General features: G+C 37.7%; 1 protein-coding gene across 1 annotated transcript in view; it reads right to left on the bottom strand.

The window, feature by feature from the left end:
* The window catches only part of LOC140153495 (presenilin-1-like), a 64,151-nt gene extending 51,576 nt beyond the window's left edge, over window positions 1-12,575 (bottom strand). The window contains exons 1-2 of the mRNA XM_072176259.1: window positions 12,501-12,575; window positions 11,850-12,152 (exon numbers count right to left, since the gene is read on the bottom strand). Coding sequence (XP_072032360.1) covers window positions 11,850-12,029 — 180 coding nt within the window. The 5' untranslated portion in view covers window positions 12,030-12,152; window positions 12,501-12,575. The remainder of the gene's footprint in view (window positions 1-11,849; window positions 12,153-12,500) is intronic.
* Between the last annotated feature and the right edge of the window lie 8,117 nt (window positions 12,576-20,692).

The raw sequence follows: 20,692 nt of genomic DNA, 5'->3' as shown, positions 1-20,692 counted from the left end.
TCTTTTCAGTAGCAGTATTTCACTGGTTTCCAAACCTTGAATAACAAGTAATTTAGAGTCTATAACTCTGAGCCATGTTTTTTTAAAGTTTGGTTGTAATTACCAAATTTTAACCAAAGTCAAGAAACATACTAAATAATGCTTGACATATTAAAGCATAACTTTAAAAGGAAAAAAAAAAAAGAAATTAGACACAAAAATATGTTTTATTTGACCAAATTCCCACCTAATTTGAAGAATGCTTTAAATTTTGTTACAACCCCTCCCCCCATGACTCAGTTGATTTTCTTCCAACATGTTTAAACATTTTGTTTTTCATGATTCATCTCATGTCCAGCAACCTATTTCTTGCGTACGCACATTATACATACAGCTGATGTAAAAATCCCTTTGCCATGTTTGCTGTGAGATTTTACTCTCGTCTGATGTCATGTCTAGTTTCCATGGAGATGGAAAACAACGTTCACACACTCATCAATGCCACTTGCGGTCAATGACTAAGTTCATTTCTTGCTATGTCATCAAACTTAGTGATTTTCCTGCTCTACTTTAAAGGAAATAACGGAAGAAAACATTTTTTCTACGGTAACAGTTTATTAGATGGGCTACATGACTATGATGTTAAGACCACAATGGACTCTGTACCAGTGCCCTGCTTTAAACTTAAAATATTTTTTTAATTTATGGATATTGTTGACATAAACTTCAATACTGTTTGCATTTCAAGTATATTTTGTACACATACGTGTATGTGTCATCATCGGGACTATATTTTTCTCTGCAAAAAAAAAATAAAATAATAATGCAGGCGCTTCATTTTTTTCTTATGTTAAGTACACACAGTGTGCCTGTGTACATTGTATGTCGGAGTTGTACATGTAAATGGGTGGGGCTAAAGGAAGTCATTCATTAATATTACATTGGCAAATATAATCTCAGTAAAATAACTCATGCTGTCAAACATTCATAGTGAAAAACCTGAAATAAAAACTATCATGTAGTATGGAGACTTGCATGTCAAATGCCTTGTGTTTAATTTTAAAGTAAGATTTCCCCTACATTTGAATGAAACTCAATTTTAACACTGCTCTACATCATGAGGCAATAAGATAGAGGGAGACATTGTACAGATTTTTATTGCACTATAGGATGGTGTCATGTACACAAAGATGGCTCCCTTCATTTGAGATTATCAGCAATATATGCATGACAAACAGAATACTAATCTTAAAATGCATGAGTCTTCAATTTTTTGCACTTTTTGACAAGCATAATATAGTGAATTAGGGGTTTATTCATATATTTTCATGACTAAGCGGTTGTTTAAACAACCGTTTAGTCATGAAAATATATGAATGAACCCCGTTCATACATACCAGAACATTTTGTGATTCTTAATTTCTTATTTCATCGAAATAGTAACAAAATATTACAAATATTTATTAAAAAACATGATTTTTGACTCACATCCGGGACACCGGGCATAAACGCTGTTTATGCCCGGCTCTCGACCAATCATGTGCGCTGTTACATAGCGTGTATGTATAAACAAACAATTAATCTGATAAATGACAAAATCTGACATCAAAATGAAGGCAGAATAAAAGTACTTTTACTATTGAATGAGTAGAGCTGTCAAATTCAGAAACCATGCATAACCTTACGCTAGCAGTTTAGATTCTTTTGTTTTATATTGTTTTTAGCCATTAATGATAAATTGCTTTTTTTTTCAGTCTCAGATGTACTGTATGAGACAATCGCACAGGTTGCATAATTCTCCTTGCACATCTGTCGGCATATCTCACTCAGGCTCAAAGGCTTGATTACTGTTTGTGGTGCTATTAAACCATCCATGGCATGTCTTAGCCAGGAGGTAAACTCACACCACAGAAGAAGCCAAGTTCTGCAAGAATATCAACTTTAGGCCTTGTTTTTTGTTCAGTCTAAAGCTGAATTTATACTCCAGTCCAACGCTGAGCGACAAATGACTGGTGTTTGAACGAGTCAGCGCTTTTCCAAAAGCAACAAAAAGCGCGCTATCGCTAATAAGTGATGTAATATAAAATTCAGCTTAATTAAGATGTACTGTATGAGACAATCGCACAGGTTGCATAATTCTCCTTGCACATCTGTCGGCATATCTCACTCAAGCTCAAAGGCTTGATTACTGTTTGTGGTGATATTAAACCATCCATGGCATGTCTTAGCCAGGAGGTAAACTCACACCACAGAAGAAGCCAAGTTCTACAAGAATATCAACTTTAGGCCCCATCAATATAAACAAAATGATTTGACACCCTAATCTCAAGCTCTGAAGCATTTAGAAGGGCATCTACATGTATGTTGCACAAATCACTCACAATATTATAACCATCTTTCAGTGTGTTTTAAAATTCTAAAATATTAATTAAAATTTTGTTGTCCCAATTTCAGCACTTTAGACATTCAATGCAGAATTACATATTGATTTATGGTAATTGTACATGGTAACATGTCTCAAACTGTTGGGCAATTCCAAGCGCCATCATTCCGCAACGCGAAGTTTGCACATGAATTCTTTTATAATGCACACAGCCAATTAGGTAGGTGAATAGCACATGGAACTATTTTTGGTAAGTTAAAGATTAAGGTGGGCGAAACTTTTCCAAATGACCCTAATTTGCATATATGCAAATTTCGCATTGCGGAATGATGCTTGAAATTGCCCATTTATCATCAAATCAGTGCAGAGTAGGTTTAGGTAAAGTACACTGATTTGTTTATACAGGATTCATTCATTTCATATTACTTGTAAACAAGGTGTACAAACACAAAACTGTTTTCTAACATTTCGTTATTCTTTTTTGCTTGAAATTTTGTTTTTTTTTCTGCTTTTCTCAAGTATTTTTTTTGTTTTGTTTTAACAAATGCAGTAAAATTGCTCTCCAAAACAATATGCATGCAGACCTAACTATGTTCTATAGGAAAAAAATCATTTCTAGATACAAAAGAATTTTATCAATAGCGCCTTTGACACCTTAATCACAAAATTAAAATGTGATCTACATACATTTAGCTAAAAACAAGGCCCTTGAAGATCCACATATAATTTTTCCAGGAATTCTAAAAATAAAAAAGAAATGCGGTCAAATTGCCCATGAACTCACAATTTAGTCACAAAAAGAAAACAAACTTGTTTTTTGTTCAGTCTAAAGCTGAATTCATACTCCAACGCTGAGCGACAAATGACTGGTGTTTGAACGAGTCAGCGCTTTTCCAAAAGCAACAAAAAGCGCGCTACCTCATTGGTAAAAACCAATCGCTATCGCTAATAAAGTGATGTAATATAAAATTCAGCTTAAGATGTACTGTATGAGACAATCGCACAGGTTGCATAATTCTCCTTGCACATCTGTCGGCATATCTCACTCAAGCTCAAAGGCTTGATTACTGTTTGTGGTGATATTAAACCATCCATGGCATGTCTTAGCCAGGAGGTAAACTCACACCACAGAAGAAGCCATGTTCTACAAGAATATCAACTTTAACTTGAGCCTTAACTTTTAAAAAAGCAATAATGTGTGATTTGCATAAAGAATAGATTCCTATTTAAATGTTTGTTTTCACTGATCACATTATCCTCTTTTAATTTCGAGCCAAACAAATGAGGTACTATATAACGAAGAAAATTGCGATTTCATTCCAGCGCCTACAATACGTGTACTACGCTCGGCGATCGTAACATGTAATACTGCACGAGCATCGTGCTCGACGTGCGTACACATAAGCTGACATCCATGGGAGATGTTAGCAAGCAGTCGATCGATGAACTCTGAATAAAACCGGGTCGACCCGGTTTTAATATAGAAAGTTAAATTTTACTGTTATAAAGCACTTCACGTTTAGTCTTTTACGTGGTATTTTAGTACACCACTGGGCATTATAATTATGCCCGAGTACTAGTATACAAATATATACTGCCATGAGAGGTTCTGGTTAAAACTATGGGCCCGAGGTGAGATCAATAGTACTATTTTCCTGAGGGGCGCAGCCCCAAAGGAAAATAGTACTATTGATCTCAGCGAGGGACCATAGTTTTAACCAGAACCTTGAATGAAGGCGGTATATATTTGTTTTATATCCTTCATTCAGATTTTTGTTCATTGATTGGTTAAAAGATTATATGAAAAATCCACCATGCTTCAAGCTAGGGATAGGTAGGGCCTATGCATGGCAGGCCGGTTTAGGCGGTTCAAAAACTCGCACTGTCATGACTGTCATGTTCATGTGTTAGTGGTTTAACTTTTAAGCTTACTCATTGTCACTGTTTATTTGTTCAAGTTCTTACATGTAAAAAGATTTACATGTGTAAACTCGAAGGCCATCGTGCAATCGGGATAAGCCTCCATACGCACGGTACTAGGCCAGGTAACTTCATTCATGCATGCATGGCCTAGGCGGTCCGAGACTGGTCTTGCACTGTCAGTGTTTGTTTTTAAGCTTACCGTGTCAGTGTCGCTCTGAATCTGACTGTGTTGGTCTGTGGTATGAATATCAGTAATATTCCTGCGCTAGAACTGGTAAAAAAAGTCCAAATTAAACAGCTGAAATCGTGAATCTTCTTCAGCAGAAGCAGCCACTCCAGCTTGATTTAATATTTTGCCATGTTTGTGTTGTCGTTTTACGGCAGTGACAAAATATTGTCATAGTCAATGTCGATGTTCAAAGTAATTTTTATGCTTTATGGACTGCGACGTGGGTATGCTGCTATCCGTAAATAGTATATTATCCAGAAGTACTATTTACGGCTTGGAGGTACTATTTACGGACGTAAATAGTACTTTTTCCACTTCTTTCCAGAATAGTGTGTTTATTTTTGATCATGTGACACACTTTTAACCAATCAATGAACAAGAATCTATTAATGAAGGATATAATGAGTATTAATATTACTTTTGTTGTCCCAATGTCAACACTTCAGTCATTCATACAGAAATAATTCACTTGATATCCTGACTAATGCTTGGTCCCATCATAGCCAGATACAAGAGGTTTAAGGGGGTACTACACCCCTGGCCAATTTTATGCCTATTTTTGCATTTTTCTCAAAAATTATAGCACATTGGTTACAAGTAAGATACATGTATGTATAGGGGCAAGGACTACAACTACATTGTACTGTACTACATTCAGCAACTCAAAGCAACTAGTTATTGATTTATTGATCAAATATTGGTTTTCCCTCAGTCATTTTTGACTGTAACCCCACAACTGCATGTTGTCTGTGCTGAAATAAAATTTACAGTGCAGTAGTTGTAGTCCTTGCCCCTATAATATACATATTAATGTTGGCCGATACCGATCTGTGAATCGGAGATCGGTGCCGATATGGACTGCATCGGCCTTGAATCTGAATCGGCAGATGAGCTATCAGCTGCCGATCTAGCTTACCGATCTCTGAACTTGACAGTAATAAAAGTACACAACAATTCTTTAAGCTTACCATTACTTTCTTATGTAACATTACTACTATTTAATGCCAATATATTTCCAAAAAACGTTGTTACCACCGCAAGAATCATTTCGTTTCATACTGTATTTTATGTATGTATCCACCCTTTGATAGACCGAATTAAAATGTAAACAAACAATCACGTGTCTCACTGTCTTGTGCTTGCGCTTTTGTCGTCATGACTTGTTGCTGTTTGACATCTGTAACCTTTTGCACATACCGCAAAACCTTGCTGTTGTATTTATCAATTGAACTTGCACGCTCGCGGGCAAAGACTAATATTTTCCAAAAATAAAGCCCGCCATCATTCGGCCGAAGGGATCTGTGAATTGCCCAATATACCTACCCCCTCCAGTACCCCAGCAGTTGTGTGCCTGGCGCGTGACATACGGGGAATTCCATTAGCTCTTAAGTCAAAACTGAGCATGCGCGATCATTTATTTATAGACGGTCGCCACATTGTCAATATTAAAACTAGTGGCATAGAACTACGAAACCATACGATGGTACATCATTTAATGGATTAATGATTAAACTTCCGACAATCGGAGGCACTGAGTGAGTAACGCTGGGACTTGGGGTGTAAAATGGTATTTTATTTGGGTTGATATTGACATGAAAAACCTCTAAAAACGGCCATCATCTTACATAGTTACAGGTTTGGGGAATTAAGCTTTGACTGTTAACATTACTGGGGCCCGACTTGAATGAACTTGTACTGGTTGTAAAATAACATTTAAGGAATCTGAATTGGGATCGGATCGGCCCGATCTGCTAATTTTCAGATCGGAGATCGGCAGATCCGATCTTGGGTTGGATCGACCAACACTAATACATATCTTTATTTATTTATTTTTTTTATTTATTTTTTTTTTCAGCCATTATCAATCCACTGCAGGATGAAGGCCTCAGCATGATGTCTCCATGTGTCTCTGTTTTGTGCTTGTTGGTATCAGTTCACTTCTCCCCAGTAGTTTTGCAGCTCGTCCCTCCATCGCTTCCGTTGGCGTCCTCTCTTTCGCTTCCTCCCATAAGGTGTCCAATGTGTGAGTGTTGAGCTCCAACGATTGTCTTGTCTGCGGCTGATATGGCGGCCCAGGTCCATTTTCTGCTTTTGATGGTTTCCAAGATGTCTTGAACTTGGGTCTGCTCCTGATCCATTTGTTTGTTTTCCTGTCCTTGTAGGTGATGTTTAATATACTTCTCTCCATGTTGTGCTGGGCTGCTGCTAGTTTTCTTTCCATTTTGATGTTAAGGTCCATGATTCTGCCCCATATGAAATAGCTGGGAGGATGCATTGGTTGTAGACCTTTCGTTTAAGGCATATTGGAAGATTGCCTTTCATGATGGTGCTGTATCTTCCAAAAGCTTGCCACCCGGCTTTAATTCTCCTTCAATTTCAGAGTCTTGGTTTTTGTCTCGAAGAGAGAAGCGTTGTCCAAGATATACATATTCCTCGACCTGCTCAATTTCAACCCCTTTTACTTTCACTGTCTTTGGGACTGTTTCTAATCCTTTCATGACCTTTGTTTTCTTCATATTCATTTTTAATCCGGTTACCCTGCTTGCCTCATCCAACTCTTGCAGCATTGTCTCAAGTTCATTTAAGTTGCTTGATATTGTGACAATGTCATCTGCAAAGCGTAAGTGGCTCATGTGCTCTCCGTTTATGTTAATTCCTTTCTTGCTCCAGTCGAGTGTTTTGAAAATTCCTTCTAGGGTGGCTGTAAAAAGCTTGGGTGAGATAGTGTCCCCCTGACGCCTTGCGCCTTCTTTATCATAATATCTTATCTTACTTATCTTACTTGTCCCCAATGCGCTATAATTTTTAAGAAAAAATGCAAATATAGGCACAAATTTGGGCAGGGGTGTAGTACCCCCTTAAAATTGGACTGTTTAAATTTCAATTTGCACCAAAATTGCAAAGCGGTCCACTTTTAAGCATTATTATGTTTTGATGGATCCAAGTGTGTGAAAATATTGGATCCAACACATAATAATGATAAAATTGGATGCTTTACGTCCAATATTTCTTGGTCTCGCTGTAAGTTTTAAAATATTGGAAACTCATAGCTCAACCAATAAATATGGGCTCAATCGATCCAATTGATCAGTGACTTATAATTGCATTGCACAGGCATAACAAAAAACCTAGCCACACTTTAAAACAAATTCGCTAAAAGATGTATAATTATACCCCGGGATGATATCATTCCACTTCATTTAATCAGCTGATACATGTATAACCAGGGGTGTACTTTTTTGCCCACTAGCGAGTCGGCCATAAATTTACCAGCCCGACAGAAACTGAAGGTTGCCAGCCCGACATTTGCCCGAGTTAGAGTTTTGATTAAAAGTGTAGTAAACTTAAAAATTACATAATCAAACTCCACCTGGAAGTCACCAGAATCACTAGTACTGTATTCTTAGATTGCACTGCCAACTTTGGCTGATTAAATAAATATCTTCAGCATTTTTGCATGCCAAAAAACAGCAATGTCAATGTGTTAAATTTAAAACTGCAGTGTTAATGTGTATGATTTATCATGATTTTGCACCCATTTTTTTACCATTTATTTGGTCCTATAATCCTTTGCACAGATCAGCCACCTCGCTCGCAAAACAAGGTTCTCCCTGCAATGCATGCACACAACATGCCTGATGGCTTTTTTTTTTTTTTTTTTGTGTACACTGTAAATAATAAAAATGTGTTTTCACCCAATTCTAGACTATTAACATTTAGCAACATTTGCTCTAAAAGATACAGTTGACTCATCAAAAAAAGTATTCAACTATTATCAAAATTCAAACAGCAGCAGAAATTTTAACATGCATTGCAAATTAAAAACAATCAACACTGATCTACCGAAAAACGAATGGACTCATAGCCTAAATGTGATTGAAGTTATCGTGAGCCAATTCAAAGCTAGACTTGAGTACCGCATTGCACGTTGCTGTTTGTCCTCTTTAAAAACAATATTTATTAATTATTTCTGAAGCAAGCAGCTTTTATAAATTGATTATAGTTTGCCGTTTTAAATTTAAATTTTCATTTCATTTTCTTCTCAGAGACTCCAACCCCTCTCTTAAATCTTTCTCAATATCCCTTCAGCATGTTCTGCACATATCTACATGTCACCATCATGATCTATCCAATATCCAGCAGGGGGGAGGGGCAGGGGGCAGACACCTAAAATGGGGATGGAGAAGCGGAAAAATGAGGACAAGAAGAAGAGGAGAAGAGAGAAAAAAGGGGAAGGAGAGGGAGAAAGAGAAGAGAAAGGGAGAGGGAGAAAGAGAAGGGAAAAGAGAAGGGAAAGGAAAGTGGAAAGGAAAAGGGAAAGGGAGAGAGAGAAGAAAAAGGCAGGGGTGTCTATTCTTCCAGAAAATAGAAATTATTCCCTCACCCTACCGCGCTGTGTCACATCCATCCCCAGATTCTTCCCCAACTGAGATCCTAAAAAATGGACCCAAAAGGGGAAATTTTAGGCTGGTTGTTATCTACATATTATGTACTTTTCCTTATTTTCTTGTTCCCTCCCTTCCCTGCCTGATATATAGGTGTGTTGTCAGACCCAGAAACTTCTTTATACAACTGTTAGGCTGAGTTGTTCTATTCTCTCTTCCCTAAAAACATCAAATTATTTCCTAGATGGTACAGTCTGGACACTGAACCATTGCATCTAAAGACTAATGTTTCAAAGGGAAGATAGGCTGGCAAACACAAATCTAGGCTCTTTATTATTTTCATTAATTTCAGAGCTAGTTGTGATTTATTATTTACAGGGGTGTGAGAGTTTAGCTTTTTTGTTTTGATTTTCAGCTTTTTTTGTACCGGTACACTTGCTCTGTACAAAAGTATAGGATCTTCCCAAATTGCAGCTTTTTGACAGGTGTTTTTAGCTTTTTGCTATCTGTTTTTAGCGTTTTCAGCTCTTTTATGTGGTGACTCACATGCCCCTGATTTATAAAGCCTTAGAATTAAAATTCTTCTGTAGCAGAGTTTGGAGATTGCCACTGAACTATTACATCTAGGCCCAGGGAAGGATAATCAAGGATTTGGATCTGAAGCTGAGGTTTAAAAGAGAAGATAAACTTGGACAATAGAGCTGTTAACTAATTGATGGTTCTGTCTTCCCTTAGAATCCCAAATGCTTCCCTAGATAGGCAGATGTCCAAACTAAAAAGGAAATGGATTTTGTATGAAATATGCAAAGCAGAGCTCCCTTAATCTTTGTGTGCATTATTATCTATAGTGTGACCACTAGTCACTATTGCCCAGGCAGGGAAGAATTACTGACCCAACTTTTCCCTGTTTTATGCTAAAGTCCATGGTTTCCCTCAAAATAATTATTTTTGGGATGGGAATGGGTAAAAGCCAAGGGACCACTACATGTATGCTAATGCTATGTACGGTACCCATTATAATTCTTCCCTAAATGACACTTGATGAATTCATCTACTGTGTAGAACAGTCACTGCCAGCCAGTGACCATCTATTTCATTCCAAAAATAGCCATAAAACATAATAATACATGTTCCAGTTATACATTTCCCCCAAAATTAGTTAATTTTATTTTTAATCGTCCTTGAATCCTGTTGACTTTCTTCTGTTTTTCCCCTCTATTTTTTTCTTATTCAAAATGCAAAATTCTTCCCCAAAGGGGTAAAATTATTCCCTCCCCTTTGGGGGCGATTAACGGAAGAATAGACGCCCCTGGAAAAAGGGGAAGATAAAATAGGGACAATACTGACATTCCCCGGACTGACAATGCTGGCTACGCGTTATGCCTGGTCAAGCACCCTCACAGACCCGAATGTAGTGAGGGTGCTTGGTATATCCGCCTACTTTAAAGTACATGGATGGCTAGCATCCCACCCCGTCAATTTACGCTTTATGAGAAGCATATTAGTTGCAAAATGAGAACACAGAGTAACTTATCTTTAACCCACATTCTCAATCTCTCATGCCAGAGGTTAAAATAAAACGATCCCTAACTAATTATCAAAAGATCGTAAATTTAATTTCTTGAAACGTGCCGTAAACGATTTGTTTACAAGTAACAATCCTTGTTCCGACACCGATACCGTTCATTCGGCTCCATTCGGCACACCACGTGATCACTCAGGTGAACTAGGATTGGACGATCAATTGAGTTAAATTTTATCCAGGTTACCGGGCCGTGCCTAATGGCGATACTCGCGTCTTGGAAATATTTTTCAGCCACGTTGCAAAATGATTGGAAATACACCATCAAGGCGACTCAATCGGTAAGCATCATTGAAACTAAGCAATATTTAGTATTTCTTCTTTTAATTTCTTGGATAAAATTGTAGTTTACAGTTTTGATTACTTTGATGATAGTGGATTTTTAAAACCAGTCCACTAGTAGACGTTGTAATTAACAGTTTGACATTTCCGCCGGAAGATCATGTGAATCCATTAAGATGTGGCGATCAATTTCACTATTTTTAAATCCTTCCTTTGGGGCGATTTCCATTACTTGAGTATCGTTTAAAGCCTGAAAGCATCAATACTAAAGATAGGCTATCAGTCGCTTGTGCAGATATATGTTTATGGATTTCATTTCTTGTTTATTGTTCACTGTATGGAAATGCCTCTTCTGTTGTATCTTGCATTGGTTGTATTTCCCACGCATAGCTACGCGTCTGCCAATATCAACATCAATACCGCCTATGTTGATGATGGCACTTACAGTCACTAACTGGATGGTAACGACAATGATACTCCATTCATGATTTGTTTACAAATACACACAGGGTGCCGTAATCATTCCAAGTAACATCTTTAAAAACAAGTGAACTTGGTCATCAATCATTGTCAATTCAATACCATTCAAGTGATAGGCCTGCTACAAATTACAATGACATGAACAGTACTATAGCAAGTACTACTATACTATAGTGCTTCAACTAAAAATAGCGCATGGGCGGTGATTCACACCGGGGGTCACTCCCATTGTGGCCTGTACACCATCCGCGATAATGAAAACGCGTAAAAGGGTCGTTTTTAGGTGGGTACGCTGTACTGCAGCGTGATCGCGTTTAGGGTGTCAAAAACATGAAAAATTGGAAAAAAGGGTAGTAAAATTGCAATTTCTAAATCGCGGAAATGAAATTTAGGGTATGAAATTTGATGTTAGGAATGAAATCCCTGTTTAGGGTGTCGTTTTAGCCAAGGGTTAAATCCTTGTTTAGGGTGTTTTTCAAAAGTTGATTATCGCGGATGGTGTACAGGCCACAATGGGAGTGATCCCCCCGGGGATTCACAGTAAGGTAAATTGGATAAACATTGATTGTGAACATGTACCCTATGACTGTGAAAAATGTCACTTACCATTCTTCTGGTTCTCGGATTTTGTCCTTCATTATCACTGGCTCCGTCAGCCCCATAACCTGATGGCCGTCCTGCTTCTAATCCCACCGCTGATCTCCCTTCCCGTGAGGGTGGTGCAGTAGTTACAACGTCCGCCATTAGTCTGGTACTCTCTGTGCTATTTTCTTCCCAGTCTCCCATAGGCTAGGCAACCGGTATGAGGCTATGCCGGGGTCGCGGCCGCCTCGCTTCAAAGGTATTACTTCCGCAGTGGTGACTCACTCACAACACGCATGTATACGCCACGAATAGTAAATGAGCTTCCTGTTTTAAATTCAGCAAAAACATGAGGCAGTAATAAGTATGGGGATTGATGCTGGGATACACATTATAAAATCTAATCTATTTTATGGGAAATTGGCAACATAAAATGCAACAACAAATAAGATGCCAAGTACGAATTTTTCAAAATGGCGTTGAAGAGTTGTTGTCATCTCATTGCAAAACCAAAAAGTTAACTTTAAGTTTAACCAAACTTGCAATTTCGTTGGCTTTCTTTCAGTTTGGGTCACACAGTCAAAGGCTATAGAAACTAAATCTACGTATCTACGCAATATTTTATAAACTTGTAATAGTTTAATGCCTTTTTTATTTACAAGAATGTATGCCTACCTGAGCGTTTGATGCTTCGGTCGTACAATAAAACAGGAGTTTTTGGTATACGGAAGTGAGCGCGAGATGGGTGATATGACGTCAGTAATTGATGGGAAAAGCCCCCACGTGATCATAACAGAATCCCCTCTCCGATGACATTTTCTCCCGGTAAAATGTCTGAAACACAAGAACCACCATAAAATAAAACTGACCGACATTTGCCGGACACCAGTTACCGGCTAAATTCTCTGATCAAAATACAATCATTGAATCTACATGGAAATAACAATTTTTAATAATTTGCCATAAAATATCGCGAATTAAAAAATAAAAAAATAAAAATTATTTTATATCCAGAACTTGGTGATTTGGCGTGTCTGATCAGTGTGCGCACAAAAAACAATGCCGCGCAAACGTTGCTACCCGATTCCTTAAGCGTTTGTTCGCAATGTTTGGAATGTGTGATTTCTTTGACAAATGTACGACTTTAGAGGGAAGAGGGTCAAAATTTAAATTAATTTTTTTTCGTAGCTTTTGAAATACTACCGTACTGTTTAATTTTGCGGCTATTGGTGACAGGTTGAAGGGGGGGGGGGGCACTCACATTTAAAGGTGGTACGGGTATGTGCGGTTGCTTAGCCCCACATTTGGATCTGCTCCAGTTCTTTGAGCCTCAAACTCAGACAATTGTAGCTCTTTAAGCTCAAATTGGGTGGGGTAGAATTTTTAGCTCCACAGCCTATAATTTGGCCCAAATTTCAGTTCATTCAGTAAGCCCCTATTTTGCCCGAAAATCAGTTCTTAGTTCTCAAAGTTTGGCACTCCGCACCGCACACCCCTACAAAAATATTAAGTTGGAGTGCCTCCCCACGGAGGGTGTGGGGGGGTAATTTTGTGTTTTGCTTAGTCAGTGGCAAAGCAACGGGGGGAGGGTGGGGGAAAGTGCCCTGGGTGCAGAATTGATGCTGAACAATTCAGCATCAATTCTGCACCCCTCCAAGCCATGAAAGTCAAAATAATGGGTGGTGCAATAATTATGTGTACCCCCGGGGTGGTTAATTCTCAAAATGGTCTGCCAAAATTGCTTGCCCCCCTTTGGCCATGCCAAAAAATCTTTGCCCCCCCTTTCGATATGCCAAAAAACCTTTGCGCCCCCTTTTAATGCGCCCAAAAATCTTTGCCCCCACCCCCTTACACATGCAAGATTTTGGGGAACCGGAATTTAAAACCTTAAATTGTCTTATCATATAGTGCGAGTGCAGCGAGCAGGAAATTTTGCATATTTTAACGTGTTTCTAACGTTTTCCTACACCTTTTTATGGCGTAATATAGAAACAGTGCCCAAAATATCTGTGCCAAAAATTGCTTGCCCCCCCCCCCCCTTCCAACCCCCCAAAACTTCCCTGGCCCCCCCCTGCCAAAAAATGCTTCCCCCCCCCCTCGCCACCCCGGGGTACACATAATTATTGTACCACCCCTAAAGTTTTGTGCACATGGCGCAAAATCATTTGAAAGATCAAATCATTATTAGGCCCTATTTGTGCACACTGCGAGCAACTGTTTCAAGAATCGGAGGGGGTGGCACATGCACCATTATATATCCTTCGGCCATGTGTGGGTTGAAGACAGTGCGACTATTTTACTACTAATTGGGAAAGAGGACCACAGGGAATTTTTTCTGACTTTGTAGAAATAATATGCAAATTGATGACGTCATTTCACGAATATGCAAATTAATGAAAAACTTTCATGAATATAAAAATTAATGATGTTACCTCATGAATATATAAATTAATGTGGCCTCATGAATATACAAATTACTGACGGCACCTCATGAATATGCAAATTACTAACATCACGAATATGCAAATTATTGATGCAAACTCATGAATATGCAAATTCGACGTCACCATAAGAATATGCAAATGTCATCTCATGAAAATGCAAACGAGGTCATCTCATGAATATACAAATGTCACCTCATGAATATGCAAATTACTGACATCTCATGAATATGAATTGATCTTATGAATATGCAAATTGATGTCATTTCATGAATATGCAAATTAATGACGTCATTTCATGAATATGCAAATAGATTTTAGGTATGCTCCGGAGTTCAGGTTAAAATTCTGGTTTATATGCAGTGGTGTAGCCAGAACTTTTTCAGAGGGGACAAAGGGAGGCAAAACAACGCAAGGGGGAAATTGATGAAAAATGTCGAAGTACAAAATGGCATAAAATACTTAAATACAAGAGCAGCCAGCACACCACGAGGGGGGTGACAGTGGCATAGCAAGGACTTTTTCAGGGGGGGGCAAGCAGATTTTCCAGGGGGAAACTGACGAAAATGGCCAAATGGGCTAAAAGTTACACAGGGGGGACAAGACTTCTCACAGGGGCAGTTGCTCCCTGGCTACTGCACCGCTGGGGGAAAGACTTCTCACATGGGGAAGCTACCCCCTATTTTGTCAGGTGTACTAATGAGATACGTTCAAGCGCGTTCCATTTTGCGCTATGATTGTCATTTATGTTTAAAAGTTAAAACCCAAATAAATAACTAGCTACTACTGTACAATACAAGTTGCTTTTGGTACAATATTTTATTGCATGTATATTCAATGGGATATTCAATTCCATACTGGTTCCAGCCATCAAATATGTATTCCATGTATGACATGATGATTGATTATGTTGAAATTTATATTACACATGACTATAAATTATTATGTTGAGATTTATTATTATTTCACTGTACATGACTATAAATTTCATTAACAGTTACACCATCTCAGAAAGTATTTCACTGAAACAGGCCTACTTTGGAAATACTGTATAGACACTCTCCACAAAAACATTTGGAGTTTGAGCAATTATATTACTGATACAGGTGGCTGTATAAACACATATTATTGTGAGACCAATCTAATGCATTGTTTTTGTAGAGGGTGTCTGTCTTTCATCTCTTTCATAAAAAAATCATTTAGAGGCATATACATGAATGTTTGTACATGTAATTCAGCAGTATTAACATTAGTAGTTATAGTAGACTTTTTTGTACGCTAGGTCAAAGGTCATGAGGTCAAAGGTCATCACGTGTCAAAGGTCACGATGACGTCACATGAAAGATCGCTTTTGGGTCAAAGGTCATCGCATGTCAAAGGTTACGATGACGTCATGACCTTTGACATGTGATGACCTTTGACCCAGAAGTGACCTTTCACGTGACATCATCGTGACCTTTGACACGTGTTGACCTTTGACCCAAGTGATCTTTCACGTGACATAGTGACCTTTGACACGTGATGACCTTTGACCTTGTGACCTTTGACCTAGCATACAAAAAAGTCTACTATAACTACTAACATTCAATGAGAAAATCATTAAGTTCTACTAACAAATTGAGAGACATGTTCTGATTTTCTTACATCTTCAATAACAGGGGATGTTCCGGGTGTGATGCATAGTGCACCCCACCCCTTGACAACAGATCCACATTTCTGGGGGAAACATCCTGGCTGACAGGCAGGTTGGAACAAGATATGACCACCTTTGATCCATCACATCAAAACACAACAGATGTCTCAATACAATAAACTTTCTGATATCTTAAGGAGGCATTTTTGAATATTGAGTTTAATATAATTATTACCTTATACAACCATTAGGCTATCATTATACTGCAAAAACTAAAGGTCTAGTATATTTCATTCTAAAGTTCTGAAGTTTTGTGATGTGTATTTTCTTATGTATTCTATTGTTTTTTTACTCCATATTTTTGCCTTTATCCAGTGGCGGCACCATGGGGAGGGGGCATATTCCCCCCAGTCAGAACTCTTTCCCCCGTAAAAACCCAAAATGTCACCTTTTTATGCGGTAATTTTGTGCATAGTTTGTTGATTTTGCCCCCCCCCTTGAAATTCACTTTGCCCCCTCAATGCACCCCTGGAAAAAATTCCTGTGCTGCCACTGCCTTTATCTCAATTTCAAATGTGCCACCTTTAGCCCCCATAGACCAGATCGTGTCACATATTGAACGATAATTTCTTTAAGAAGTGGCCTCTTATTTCATGTGTAATAATACTTTCTGTGCATGGCAAGGCATTATGATTAACAATGAGGATAATTTTCAGATACAAAAAATATAGTTTTATTTTTATGCCAGCTACATACAATATAATGGGCTTTAAGCCTTTCAACATTATTTATTCTATTATTTCATCTGCAAACATTCTTTTCATATGATTGATTTCATATCCAAAAAGTTAAATAATTATTGAAGACTGCAGTGGGTGGAATGCTGGTCATATTGTGAAATAAAAGCAGACCAGAAACTATACATTTTATTTGAAAGTTGTGGCATTCAAGAGATCTAACATGAACATATCTTAATCATTAGGCCTAGGCATTTCACGTTTTCAAACTTAAACCTTGCAGGGGAGATTGCTATACCACTGGTGATTCATTCATGCCTACACATCGGCATATCGCTCATTCTACAAATCGGGTTCCAATAGCCTTTTTCCCATTCTTTGGTCCACAAACACATTGTCGAGCATTTAGGGCGTCAAATATGAAAGAAAAATATGAAAGTGGTGTTGGCAATCTTTTACATCTGCAAGTTGTGATATATTTACTTTAAAAAAACCATGATAAGAAGAACTTATTTTTTCAGTTTTTACAGTGGATTGGCACCCGATTTTGTAGAATGAGCGATGTCTTTAAAAGTTGGCCCTCATTCTCCCTACACTGTATGCAAAAACTCAGGTATTAAAAATAACACCAGTTGAGAGGACTGCACAAAGGGGGTGTTGTTTTTAGCACTTTTGGTGTTATTGTTATACCTTCCAGACGTCACAAACAGGGGCATAGCCAGCTTTCCTGGTCGGGGGGAACACAATTTCAGGGCACAGCTGAAAAACAATTGCAGTTGCAACATATGCAATTTTTATTTTTAGAGAGACTGTAGCCTACATGTCTTCGAGCTTCCAAAAAAGGCTTTATTGGGCCGATGTGTACCCATGATCGAGATGAAAATGGCTTTATTGTGACAATGTGTTTTGTATTTTATTACACTATTTTGGCCCATGATCAGGGTGAATTTTGATGGGAAAGGGACTCCTTGCCCTTTGTCTTTTCCTTTGCCCTTTGGTCAGAGGGGCACTTTTTCTTTCATTTTTTCAGGACGGCTGGCTATGCTACTGGTCACAAATTACACCCAAGTCTTAAAAAGTCCTCTATTGACTCTAACCGGTGTTACTTTCAACACCAGAGTTTTTGTTTGCAGTGTAGGATTGACACCCATGTGCCTAGAAGTATGTTTGAAAAATATTTTTATTTTGTAGAACTATGACCAGTTCTTCCACTACAGTCTTTAGTTAGAGGAGACTCAAGAAACAAGAAAGGTATATGGTTGTATTAACCAGCCCATCGATATCTATTTTCATATTAATCAAATTGACAAATTATCAAAATTCTAACATCTTAATGTTCTGTAAATTAGTACTGCAACTATCATACTGCATTAGGCTAACAAAAATAAATTGTTTGTTTGTCCATAGATCACTTTCAGAAGTTGGGTCGGTTGGTCGGAAAAGTTTTTTTTTCTTTCTTTTTTTCAACAAAAGCATAGCCTATAAATGTGAAGTACTTGTTTGCGTGTGAAACACTCACTGACCGCAGTTACTTTTGTAGACACTGAGGATGATATACGAAATATCAGAACCCTCAGCCAGGTACGAATGGACAGGGGAAACATGCAGGAAATGGTATTTTACAACAGACGAAATGTTCATGACTTTTTTGGGAAAATTGTAAAGAAAAACCTTTTCAAAAAAAAAAAAAGTTCTACGGTCGGGATTGCCAAGACGGTCGGTCGGACGAGGACAAGCAAACAACTTTTTTTTGCCTTACTGTAGGCTCTGTGAGCTACAAGAAATTATTGTTGTATAAATTTCCTATTAGAAACAAATATAATTTAATTCTTTCTTTTCAGTATGGTCCAATCATTGAGCCATATCATACACAGGTTGCTGATCCAATCTATAATCTTATCCCAATTTTTTCTCTATCGCCATTGATATCAAAATATCTTTTACCCTATGAAAAGGGCTGAAAGATGTCAAAATATCTTTTACCCTATGAAAAGGGCTGAAAGATGTCTTGTTTGGATTGTATATGCTTGCTTAGACCCCAGCAGTAAGGCTGAGATATAGTCTGATGTCTTTGAGAGTATCCTTCCGTTGCGACAGATGTTGCGCTTTTCTGTTCTCCACAGCGACTGACACTTTACAGTTAAGACTTTCTGATGAAGTGATAAATTGTTCTCCTTCTCAAATGTTTTCTCCATTAAGAAGATGCTGCAGAAAATGATAGCTAAAATACGGAAAATTGGGTGTTGTGTCTGTTGCAACGGAAGATCACAAGCAAGACCTCTTGACTATCTTATGATTTGTCACATCTATTGTATTTGTGACACAATCTGCTCCATGGGGACCAAAGAAGGCATTTTGAAAAATTGAACAAATTTTGAAAAATTGAGTTACTTTTTAGGCCTATATCATACTGAAAACACCAAATGTCTAGCATACTTTATTCTAACGTTTTGTTACTTTTGTTAGTCTATTTTATTATGTATTTTATTGTTTTTAACTCCATATTTTTGCCTTTATCTCAATTTCAAATTTGCCGCCTTTAGCCCAGTGGACCAGATCGCGTCACATTAAAGATACTGATGTTTTCTTAAATCTACAAGATGAAAATATAATCTGAAATATATACATACAAGACAAGTCACATTTAAATAATTATACTCCCTGCCTAAAAATGCTTGATGGTGGCAACCAGATCTTTAGATGTGTTACAGTAGCAAAGTAAGATTTTGCTCTTCAAATATCTTCTTGTTAAGGGGGTACTACACCCCTCGATAAATTTGTGTCTATTTTTGCATTTTTCTCAAACTTTATGTATATTAAAGGGGCAAGGAATCCAATTACTACACTGGAATTTCAGTCACCCAAGACAAGTGGTTCGTTATTTATGATAAGAAATAAGGTACAGCTAAGGTGTACCTCATTTCCTATCATATATACTGAACTACTTGTCATGCGTCACTTAAATTTCAGTGTAGTAATTGGATTCCTTGCCCCTATATATAATATAACTTTTGTTACCAGTGTGTTATTATTTTTTGAGAAAATGTTAAAATAGTCACAAATTTACCACAGGGGTATAGTATCCCCTTAACTATTCTTAACTTGGCAATTTCAAAAAGGAAGTATGGGACAGGCTCTCCAAAACAGTACTTATGATGTTTATGGGTGCTTAATGCACTGCAAAAAAAAGTGTTCAACATTAGAACACCACCTGTGCAAAATTTGACACACTGTATTCAATTTCATAATGCTTGGTGTTCGTAACCATAATGCTTAGTGTTCGTAACATAACGTCAGATGAAACTTTTAAACGCATAGTGTTTGAAGTGTTCAGCATTAGAACACCACCTGTTCAAATGTTGACATACTGTATTCAATTTCAGAATGCTTAGTGTTCGTAACATAATGTCAGAGGAAAACTTTTAACACATAGTGTTTGAAATGTTCAGCATTAGAACACCACCTGTTCAAATTCGACATATAGGCCTATTTGACATACTGCATTCAATTTTGTAATGCTTAGTGTTCGTAACATAACGTCAGAGGAAACTTTTAAACACATAGTGTTTGATCATCCACTAAATGTTCATAAAATGAACACTGTATGTTTAATCTATAATAGCATAAAATGCTCGCCTGATTGTAAAACCATTTTTATAATTGGTATTATTTATGGAGATCATCAGTTGTTCTCATTTTATTTTACACAAGCATGCAGCTTGCACGGAATAAAAGAACATTGAACATTTTGCGGTTTATAGAAAATACCTGAAAATAGGCCTATTATAGGGGTAGGCTTACGTCGAATATTGAAATTTAGGCCTATACCGTACACTCCAAATAACTCTGGGTGCACGCCCATAAAGGTGTTCACAACTTTTACACTGAATGAACATGTAATGTGTTCGTTTTGAACACTGTATGTATGTAGGCTATATTTACCACGTGCTGGGCCACGCATGCGTCGTTGCACCGTATAACAGAACAGACGATGTCATCGGAGTGAGAAACCGCGATTTGGACGGGGATTTGGAGGTGAGATTTTACCCACAAAAT

The sequence above is a fragment of the Amphiura filiformis genome, chromosome 5 (genome assembly GCF_039555335.1).
Source record: "Amphiura filiformis chromosome 5, Afil_fr2py, whole genome shotgun sequence".
Classification (NCBI taxonomy): domain Eukaryota; kingdom Metazoa; phylum Echinodermata; class Ophiuroidea; order Amphilepidida; family Amphiuridae; genus Amphiura; species Amphiura filiformis.
Note: the sequence above shows the minus strand (reverse complement) of the source record. Positions and strands in the feature narration are given on the sequence as shown.